This window comes from Myxocyprinus asiaticus, chromosome 21, assembly GCF_019703515.2.
Source record: "Myxocyprinus asiaticus isolate MX2 ecotype Aquarium Trade chromosome 21, UBuf_Myxa_2, whole genome shotgun sequence".
Classification (NCBI taxonomy): Eukaryota; Metazoa; Chordata; class Actinopteri; order Cypriniformes; family Catostomidae; genus Myxocyprinus; species Myxocyprinus asiaticus.
Genome location: NC_059364.1, coordinates 20301767 through 20313541, shown reverse-complemented (window position 1 = coordinate 20313541; position 11775 = coordinate 20301767). Strand labels below are relative to the sequence as shown.

Sequence of the window (11775 nt, the reverse complement as noted above, 5' to 3'; positions counted from 1 at the left end):
TGCTTAATGCGGAAAGTGTGGGCATTGCAACTTGCAACATGAACTGTTTAATAAGGTGTAATTTTGCGGTTGTCCTGCAGGTGACTACGTGAGTCTCCTACGATGCATTAAGCACTTGCAGATCAACGACGATTTTCAAGTTGCACATTACTTAAATTATGATGCTTTTAGGAAACGCTCTAGTGGTTCGCGAATCCCAGCTTTTGCTTAGGGATTATTGAAAATGGCAAAATGCCTCATATCCCTATTCTGGAACTTTTTAAGCGACACTTAGGCCTATGTAACACATAAGATTTTGGAAGAGATGATGAAACGTAAACCATCTTCCGTTGCAGTACTAGAAAAGTCTCTGGTTAGTTTCAGTCACACCATCACATCTGCACATAGTTAATATCACAAGCACACTTTTGCACTCTCCATACAATAGGAAAGACATACATTTATCATGCAACCAAACCTGTCATTCACTTCGAGTATAGATCCATCACAGATATCTGGGATCTTTCCAACACCACAAAACCTGCAAAGAGTTGCTATGGGTACTCAACAACATAAAGCGCTAAACAAATGGAACAGTTGGAGTGACCCTGGAACCTGCCCATAGATATTCAGTCATTCATGAGGGGAAAAAACTTTGGGGAACTTAGCTATGAGTATCAAGCTATAATAAAATATATTTTATAAAGGAAACACAAATTATGGAGAAAGTTGAAAACAAAACAAAAATCTTGAAATCTTAAATGCTATTTAATTTTTTTTTTTTTTTTTTTTTTTTACTGTAATAAGCATACAACAGCGCTATCAACACAGTTTATCTGCCTCAGAAAAAAAACTGTCGATTGTGTAAAAATGAAACTCAAATAAACAAAACAAATGTAGACTTATGCCTGCAGGCGTTATTGATGAATAAATTGCCTTTTGCTTTTTTTTTTTTTTTTTTTACTGGTACTTTTAATATTTTGACAAAATAAATGATCACTGATTAAGGTCCCGACAACATTCAAGTGAAAATATATAAAAGACAAACTATCCTGAAAAAAAAAAAAAATCACAAATAATTTTAAAAGAATGACACATTTGACAACGATTTTTCCGCAACAATTTCCCATTTCTGCATAGCCCTAACAAGTGCTTTAGTCATTATACTCCTCATTTATCACAAATATAGAGAATGAAAGCCGATTATGCACGTCATTTTCTGTATTTTTAATCCACACAACGAATTTGTTCACAAAATGCTAATTAACAAACGTGCAAAAATGCAATTCCTCCATGTTAGCCTATACGCAGCATTGATTTGCGATTATGAAAACAAACGACATCGAAAAATTGGGCAACACTTTGTAATAACTTTGTTTATAACAAACAATAGGTTACAATCCTTAACAGATCATCAGTTAATTATTATCAGATCATCAGTTAATAATCTATACAGCTACATTAGCCTAGAATAACATACAGATAGAATGAAACTTTGATTAATATATTTTCAGGTTTGTTAAAATGTGATTGTTGGCTAGGCTACGTCTTCACTGAACTGTTAAGTATGAAATATATGTCTATTTAATAATGACTTGTTAATGAAAGTTATTATAAGTGTTACCATAAACTGTAGGCTATAAAGATAAAATTACGGTTGGCGTACAATTTGTTCGTTGCATTTTGAAATCGAAATAACAAGAATGAAATCGATCAAATCTTTAAAAGTGTCAATGGCACGTATTATTCTACTCGACTGTAATGAAAATCAAGTATTTATTGAGCTTTTCATTTGCATATTACAAGTTACAAATAAAATAGTAATGTTACGAAAATAAAGGAGATATTAATATAATGTTGGCCAATTTCCCTTTCCATCGCACGTCTATAAAAAAGATCCTCAACTCAATCACTGTTGGGAACGCTGCTGATTTTCGCCGTGTTCTCAGTCCAGGGCTGGAGGTTCTGAAGTGCGAATAGAGAGCTGTTGTGAAGGCAGATTGGGTCCGGAGTAACAGGTTGGTTTATAGTCTTTTGAAATGCTTCTTGTTGAAGTTGCATAAGGATTCGGTTCGCTTGTTGTCGCTCGGCTTCTCTTTCTTCTGCTGTCTGCCTCCTGTTTGGATCAAAGCACAGGAGTCAAACCATCTAGTCGGTCATTATGATTTCATTTGTTCTAATAGTCAAGTGTATTTAAGGGCTGGCTAAATTGTATTTTCTAAGTATAAAAGAACGACTTGGTGAATGGAGGAACCAAGTCGCATCAGTCATGTATGAACGAAAGAACACTCCATGGAGTTTTTAATAGACTTGCGGAAATCAATTACAATGAATAGGATAAGAATGTGTTATTTGGGTCTTGGCATAATTATTTCATAAAGTGGATTTCCCAAAAGACTTCTGGCGCACCTTACATCACAGGGGTCAATCGAAAAACAGTTCTTTCATTTTCTTTTTTTAATGGGTCCACAGGACACAATACATTTTTGGAAGTCACTCAAACCAAGTGGAAATATATTTTAATATATGATCTATACATCAATATATTAATACTGTTTGTAATATAATGGTAACACTTTACAATAAGGTTCCTTCCGTTAATATAAGTTAATAGATTAGGTATCATGAACTAAGAATTAACAATATATTTTTACAGCATTAATTTATCTTTGTTAATGTTAGTTAATAAAAATAAAATTGTTCATTGTTAGTTCATGTTAGTTAACAGTGCCTTAATTAATGTCAGCATATACAACTTTTTATTTTTAAAATGTATTACCAGATTTTGAAATGAACTTTCATTAACCAAGATTAATAAATGCTTTAAGAGTATTGTTTATTGTTAGTTCGTTAACTGATGTTAACAAATGGAACCTTGTTGTTAAGTGTTACCAATATAATAATATAATATTAATATGATTGTAATATTATGATATGTATATGATCATATTAACATAAATATACTTTTATGTACATTAATGTTCAGGTTCCTAGAAGTCAGAGTAAAAAGTTCAGAGCCAAATCACGGACTAGGCCTTTGACACAGTTTTTTTATTAGGAGCCTATTCATAGTGAATTGATAATAGGATTCAAATGTACTTTATATGTTTGTATAATGCTCTGACTGTAAATGTCGGTTGCACAAAAACATCACAACATCGACTTTTGAGGCTTGAGCAGCAATGATCTACTTGATTTCCGTTAATTAACAAGCCACAAATTGCTGTCAAACTGCACACTCGATCATCATCTTTGCTTGTCCATTAATGTCTGATAAGCTTTGAGCCTTTGGTAATCAATGTCCAGGCCTAGTAGCCAATGCCATTTAAAGGATGAAGCATTAGTAGCCTATAAGTTTCTTATAAACTCTGTTTACACACAGCATTTCACGATGAAGGAAAAGGCCGACCTACACGACCAATATGTTTTAGATAGGCCCATGTTGGTCATTCCAAAATTAATGGAGCCAATTATATATATATATATATATATATATATATATATATATATATATATATATATATATATATATATATATATGTTTTAACTTAATAAATTATCTAGGCATAACAAACAGCACGCTGTGGAATGTTTTTAAGATATCGTCTTGGCGTACTTACCTTTCAAACTATAATCCGCTGGAATTGGTGAGACTGAGAAGAGAATGCATATGCGAGTGGGTTTAAAAGCCATCATTAAATGTCAACAGCTTACCTCCATTTCGTTCTTCTGTTCTGGAACCATGTTTTGACCTGCGCATCAGTCATTTTAAGTGCTTTCGCTAAGGCTGCTCTCTCGGCTGACGCCAGATACTTTTGACGGTGGAAGCGTTTCTCCAGCTCACAGATCTGGAGGCGCGTGAACGACGTCCTGGGCTTCTTCTTCTTCGGAGGGGTCCGGTTCTGGTACGGGTGACCTATACGGCGTGTTACAGTGAACGGTGAGAGGGCCACTGGATTGAGAGACAGGGTGAAAGCAAGCGGGAGAAATCAGCAAAAAGATCGAGCCAAGCAGTGAGGAGCAAAAAGAGGCTTCACAGAGGAGCAAGATGAATTTTGTATATTAAACACTATGCAGTCAGGATACATATCATATAGGTTCAGCAAAGCGTATATTAATAGACAGTAATATCTCATGCGCAAAATACTTGTTCTTTTTGCCATTTCCTTATTAATTTGAACGCACGAAGACACGAAATAGCCTAAATGTTAATCCAATTTTCTTAAGTCATAATGATAAAAACATTAGGCTAATAATAAACGTTATACTGTTGTTTACAGGCGTGACAAATCTATATAATGTGCTACTGTATCCAGACTAACATTGTTTTCATGTAGAAAAAAAAATATCTTAAATAAAATAAGAATAATAATAAAACAACAACCATAGACTGTTGAATTATTATTATTATTATTATTATTATTATTAGTTTAAGACTACTTGGCACATCATCACAGAGGAAAATCGTATGTGCATTTTAAAAGAATTTGTGATTTTAAAGCTAATTTTATGAATGATTTATAATTGATAATGATTCTTGATGAATTAATAATGTGCATAGAAACGCTCATTTAAAGTTCATAAAGAAATATCTACAGATGGAGCTGTTTTATATGCGTTCTTAGCAACAAAATAGGAGAATACGATTTAATGAAGTAACTTAAACAGTGAAGGTATTCTAATAGGCTAATTTTAATTAACGCATTATACGAGATCTATTGTGGATGGATACTTCTGTGTAAGAAAGAATAACAAAATAAAGTGGCAACCACTGAAAGTTAGGAGTAATTGCTATTACCTGTAAATCTGTCTTTGGTATATCTCCGGTTACTCTCCATCCATGGAAACGTTAATCCCGTGAGATTGTTAATGGTGCCCATGCTTCCCATACTTGGCACCGTGGCACCGCTAGTGGGAATGGATGAGTGAAGGCTGCTCAGCGGTCGGTGCGCTGGCACCCGGATCACTCCCGAAGAATTAAGGCAATTCCCATTAACATTCGAGCCCAAGTTCATGTTGTACGAGCCGCCGAGCGAGCCAACGCTGCACGAGTTTCCATTGTATCCAGCCGAGTTATTGACATTGTAGTTGCCAGTCATGGTATTGTAGGCTGTGCTGACTATGCACCCCAAACCGTAGTCCAGGTCCTGCATTCTGGGGTTGGAGATCATGCAGCTCCCCTGGTCTCCATTGTTAAGAATCTGATCAATCCCAAAACTGATGGTGTCTGCGTGTGTCTGGTGGAGATGCGCTCCCATATGATCCATGGTGTGGAGAGACGCGCGCCCCTGCAAGCCTACAGGATTCTCCACGTCGCCCGTGTTATCATACAGCAACTAAAATGCAATTCAGTTCTGACTTGTCCTTATCTAATAGCATGGACTGCATGAGTATGTGTGAGAAAGGCTGAACTACAGACGATTGTCTTTTTTACTGCCTCCCTTTTACCCTTATAGCTTAGCCTGCCGGATGGAGCCACTGGAACATCAATCAAAATGCCAAAGAGGCAGGGTAAAATTAAGCCTCCAATTCTGGGCTGAGAGACCCAATTGGTTAGAGAAACCACAATTAAACTCACTGGGATTCCCTTTTCAACACAAGGGAGAGGAGATTTATTAAAACAAACTCCACAGATTTTTCAAAACGTCACAAAAACTCAACAACAATGACAAGTGCATCATTAAGTTTGGGAAATGTCATTTCTATTACTATATATATATATATTGTCTTTGGATACTTTTGATAATACTTGTTTGGTTTGGTCATGGAAAAAGGAGGCAATGATTTCGAGCTAGGGCAGGTCTTTTTCACTCTTGTTAGACTACAAGAGATCAGTATTTGGAAACAGGAACCCTTACATAAGATATCAAATCTATTACAATCGTACTTCATTATTTCATGCTGAGGGAGATCAGTAGCTACAATATATTTAAAAGCAAATCCATGTGAAATATGATTCATATTCACCTGATTTATTAACTGTCTCTAATTTCGTATCAGACCAGACAAATATGCCTTTGGCAGCTGAATACTTGTAAATGTTGTTTAATAGCCCATGTATGAAATGTCTGTTTTCCAATCTCATGTAAATTATTTAATATGTTATTTTATATGTAGTAATGGCAGATTTCACTGAGACTATTATTCAGATTAATTTGGTGGGATTCGTTGATCCGTTGCAGTGTGCCCCAGTGTTAACTTTTGTATAAATTATTCATTTTATTTGGTAATGCATTAATCTTTTTAAATCAGACAATAACAGAATAAATATTCAATATTGCATAGAACGCAAGCAGTTTCAGATTATTGATTTCCGTTCTGGAAGAAAGCATGGGGGCAGATAATGCAAGATGCATTAAAGTAGCCTATTAATATTTGATGGGGCTTCAGATTAATGCTGGCCAAATGACCAACATTAAAGTTTAAGGAAGTGCAAGGGTGTCTATTCGTTAAAATGAACATTTTTGTTTCGTAAACTAAATTTTAGTTGGTACTAAAATACATTATTATTAGTGTACACAACACATGGGAAGCAATGCATTTGTTTGTCTTGATTCTTAAATGAAAATGATAAAGTCCGACTGTTCTGGGACGACGAGTTTGATGCTATTAGTCTATGTTGTAGGCTACTGATTACAGCATTATCAATCCACCAAGGCCCACTTGAGAAGTGTTTTTTCAACCGATCTCATGAAAATTTGTACATATTCCTAACCGATCAGTAGACTGCATGTGTAAACATCATAGTAAGCTGTTGTGTGTGACAGAAGCAAGTAATTCTCGCGTCATTGGCTGTAATGAATGTCGTACGAATTCATATGCAGTGCAGTCCTACCATATCATAGGAATTAGCCAAATTTAGAAAAGTCGTACGAATCCTTACGATTTCGCCGTGAGAGTGTGTTGGCTACTGATAGCTATGCAATTCCCCTGTTTCCAGATCTTATGACTGGGATCTAAATGTATTTATTTAAATTGTACAAATTTGTTTTATGAAATAAATCGTCTGTCACAATTGTTGGCTTTTTATTTTTATTTTTTATTTTATTTTTTTAATTAACTAATATAAATATAGATTTGGGATTCCCAAGTCAAAATAAATAGGCTATAACTTTTGAGGTCGCTTCAGACCGATGTGCCACTCGGTTCAAACTCTCTGTGGTGCATCAGTCCACCAGTGTAGAGTTTGACATCTGAGCCATCTGAGCGCACTGGCGCCACTTCCATCAGCTGCATCTCTGAACGCAGTCGAGAGCGCGCAGCCCTGCTGCTGACAGCTTCAAGAGCATCTTCTACATAAGGGAAACACTCTCATTAAAAACACGAAAAGAATTTAGCTTTTTTCATTTGCATCTCATATTTAAGTTATTTAGCCATATTCAAAACATCTGCAATTAGAGAATAATTTTAAAAATTACAAGTGAAATGTACTGTAAAAAAAATGTTTTTTGTCACGGAATTAAAAAAAAAAATGCATGTGGTAACATCTAAATCAACTGGTTTAATTCGAGTCAAAAATATAATTTAATCTGACTGAATCAGTCTGAGTTAGCCTATGTAATACCAAGGAGTCATTTAAAGGGTTCGATCAAGTTTTGATCTCTATTGCGTCCATCGCTGGCTTTTAATTTTTTTCTTATTTTTTTCAATGTAAACATGCGCTAGACGGACGCCTTTGGCCGTTGCGCCGCGTCACGTTTTTTTTCAGCGTCTGATGCTGAAGCGCAGCGTGTTAACGCCGTGTTAAAGGAATATTCCGGGTTCAATCCAAGTTAAACTCAATCGACAGCATTTGTGGCATAATGCTGATTACCACAAAAATACATTTTTGATTGCTCCTCTTTTCTTTAAAAAAAAAAGCAAAAATGTGGGTTACAGTGAGGCACTTACAATGAAAGTGAATGGGGCCAATATGTAAACTTTAAAATACTGTTTCTAAAATATAGCCAGAAGACATAAACAATATGTTAACATGATTTTAGTGTGGTAAAATTGCTTACTAACCTTTTCTGTGTAAAGTTATAGCCAATTTTACAACTTCTTTGCCATGACAATGTAACTCCTAAACCCTAAAAACACTTTAAAAAGCAATTTTACAGCTCAAATAATACATGAGTTTTAGCAGAAGTATTAATATGAGTGCTTTTACATAACTATGAACTTCACATTTCTGCCTTTAAACCTTCCAGTAATTGGCCCCATTCACTTCCATTGTAAGTGACTCACTGGAACTTTTGTTTTGTTTTTTTAAACAAAAGAAGGGCCGAGTCTAAACTTTTTTTTTGTGTGTGTGGTAATCAGCATTATGCCACAAATGCTGTCGATTGAGCTCAACTTGTATTGAACCCGGAATATTCCTTAAAATAATAAAATAAATACTTCCACTTTTAAAAACACCTGCATTCTGTCCCATTCGTTGCTCTGCGTTTAGCTTTTTAGCACAAAAATGCGTTTGTCTGAATGGCCCTATAAGGTAACAACTGCATGTATCCACTTTTTTTACAGTGGATATATTCTCTAAACTACTATCAGATTTAGACATGAGTGATTGAAGCCAAAAGCGTCATCGCCCACTCTTGTTATGGTGTTGTTATGGCACGTTATTGTTTGGTGATGTGTTGTTGGTGGTGTGTGACATTTCATGTAATATAATTTCTTATCTAAATGTAGCCTATACATCTGAAACAACACTCATTATAAATACAAATATTCTACCTTCCTGCTTATTTTTGGAGTTCATTGGAGTTAATCTATTAAAAAATGTCTGCAGAAGTTACCTGAACTAAACCAAGGTGACCAAAACAAATGCTGACCAATGACAAAAGTGTTTCATGTTGTTGTCATTACAGTATCTCAAGATTTTGAGTTGAAAATGCCAGGTAAGGCTGAGGGTGGAAATTTCTTGGATGTTTGAGGATTCCCTGCTGTAGGATTATCAGCTCTTTAATAAGGGCAAAGGGCCTTTATTTTTGGAGGACAGAATGTTTGGTTCACTGTCTTTTTAACGTCTGAAATAGATTGATGAACTCTGTAAATAGAGCGTTTTAACGCAGTATGCCAAAAGGGAAGGGACCAGGCATTTTTTGGCCTGTATTGTTGGAAATGAAATAAGAACAAACAATAATTTTATTTACCATATGAAAAACCTATTCAAAAGTTATATAGAAGGCTACTTTGTACATCTGAAATAAGCCAGCAACAGAAATGACATTATCAACACATGACTGCTCTTAACCTTTAATTTGTAATCTATGTTTTAAGTGAAACTAAGATGCTCCTCAAGGAAGTGTGCAAGTGAGAGGTCAGGTGAATAGCCCATTTAAATTGTAAGGTGCTGCACTAATATGAGACAAAATATGTATGCTGTAAGAATTAGTTTGGTGTTTAGAACTGGAATGATGACCAAGCACCAGTTAAACAATGTTTAGATCAGTTGCTGAGGTGCTGAAGGACAGAGCATTCATTAAGTTGTTGTGTCTCCCATGCTAATGGCTTGTTTTACTGGATAATGTGTCTGTCAAAACAGAGTATGAACAATTGTTTGATAAATTGTTCATCATTATAATATTCATTACAGCCAATAGTCAAGAGAGAAAAACTGAATGCTTGTGAAAATGAGAGGACAATTTAACTAATCTTGAACTAGTCAAATTCAGTGAATAAGGCAAATGATCAAGCTAGTTGTGGTGCTCGCCACTACATTAATCCAAAAGAAGTCAAAACAAGTTTATGTTATGACTCTGTTCAGACATATAACCTTCCTGCTTTCAACAAACAATAACAATGTTCTTGTAATGAGGTTATAAAATGACTATCACAGCACCATTTTGGGGTTCCCCATCAGCTGCCACAATATAGTCTTAATATACTGTATAATCTTTATATAAACTACTGTATATATATATTCAAATGTTGTCTGTTAAAAATACAAACTTTGTTTTCAGGGCAAAGCTTTTCAGTTTGTCACCATAACTATTGCCTTTTCATTTCTAATGCAATGTAACAATTTCCACACTCAATCGGATATAAAGACTAACTTAAGATAAACATCTTCCTAAATAATGCTAGTTGCCGCAGCCATGCTTGCAATGGCTATAGGACAGATCGCTCACAGGTTGAATTGGAGTACAGATTTATTGACTGCAGCCCCTATCCCTACTCCCACTAGCACATGGGAAGTCTCATTTCATACTCCAGGCACCATGTGGATTCACTCTGCGGTCTAATAGTGGACTACACACCCATGACAGCGGAAGCTGCTCCTCCCCTATAGCCACTGGATGGTGTGTCTGTCCTCTCTAGTGTGGGTGCATCCTGTCGCTTGTTATTTAGGGGAGGCGAGTGAGGCCAGCCTCACTTCCCTTTTCCATCCAGAACACAGCAGCCCAGCTGGGACCTGTTTACTTCACAGAGATGGATGGACTCATCCCACCAGCTACTGGTCATTACGTGTGAGATCAACACTATTGCATCCCCCAACCCCACACACCAACCAGAAAAAACAGCCACCACTTCTCTAGCAGACAGTGAGCAACACTTTACTCTAGACTGCCAATGCCTGTATTAATATTTCCATTAACTACAAATATTTTTATTATAATAACACCAGACCTCTCAGTCTTGTATTTGAACCAGTCATAGATCATTATTATTATCAACAGTTGAACATTTACACTCAGAAAAATAGCTCTTTTGCTGAACTTTATTCAATCGTGGACAGTGGTTCCACGTGTTTGAAATAAGCTTTCTTAAAATTACTATGCAATCTCAACACAAACAATTTGTGTAGAAAGAACCTAGTTGAATTGGGTAAACCCAACAAAATTTGGCGTGTCAGTGTAACTCTGATAAATCTGTTTTATTTCTTTATGTACTAACTAGTGAAAATGAATGTTAGAATGCTAAACACATGCTGGTTGGAAGCACTACAGAGGGTAATTTAGTAACTATGATATGGTTAGCACAGCATTTGTCCAATGAAGATAGCAATCAATTTCTGGTGCGATTTAACTGTCCTTATCGTTAGCTCAAGCTCCACTCATCACCATAATGGTAACCCCCAAAAACTCCAACAATAACAGAAACTCAGAAAAATCCCCTTTATATTAATCTTGCACAAAAACACATAAAATAACACTTCATTTGAACATTTTCTCTCCCAATCGATTTCCACGCAAAGCCTGCTTGGAAATGGAAATCCCCTGCCCAGTGTCCTCAATGCCACATTCATACCACAAAAAATATTCATGTAGTTGCAACTGAAATGGATTAAGTAAACTTCAATTTTACAAATTTAAATGGATAGAATGCAACGACATCAAGTTGTGAAAAATGTTCTAGAATTGTGTTGCTTTAGTAAATTAAGTAAATTGATCAAGTAGCAAAAATATTTTTTTGAGTGTAGGGTCACTGGATAAGAATCCAAACAGCCCACTTTAATATAGTTTTAAAGAATAAAGGAGAATAAAACAAGATAGGAAAATGGGCAGGAAAATAATTACAGTGAAAATGTGAAGAGAGCAGAAGATGAGAAGGAAGAATTGAGATAGAATGAAAGGATGGGTGGGAAAAGGAGGAGAGGCAAAAGCACGAGGGAAAAGGAACAGATATTAATTCAGCAGTTTTAGTATAAGCAGGAAGGGTGACATTAATCAAAATTACACATTATACGTGACCTAATTTTTCTTTTTCATTATCTTCATTATATTCCGAACACTGCAGAATCTACTCTGAATGCATAAAGAGATTTTCATACATATATTCATGACCACATTGTTGGAAAAGACGACAATATTT

General features: G+C 35.5%; 1 protein-coding gene across 2 annotated transcripts; it reads right to left on the bottom strand.

Moving 5' to 3' along the window:
- Positions 1-648: 648 nt before the first annotated feature.
- Positions 649-5431, bottom strand: tlx1 (T cell leukemia homeobox 1). 2 transcript variants are annotated; one of them, XM_051648474.1, is made up of 3 exons: positions 4778-5431; positions 3694-3895; positions 649-2095 (listed from the first exon to the last, which is right to left on the bottom strand). In XM_051648474.1, exons 1-3 carry the CDS (start codon positions 5244-5246, stop codon positions 1885-1887), a joined length of 882 nt encoding a protein of 293 aa, XP_051504434.1. In that variant the 5' UTR covers positions 5247-5431; the 3' UTR covers positions 649-1884. The 2 variants fall into 2 exon arrangements, with proteins under 2 accessions (XP_051504434.1, XP_051504433.1); XM_051648473.1 differs by having other exon boundaries at positions 3694-3931; positions 4778-5429.
- Positions 5432-11775: the final 6344 nt, after the last annotated feature.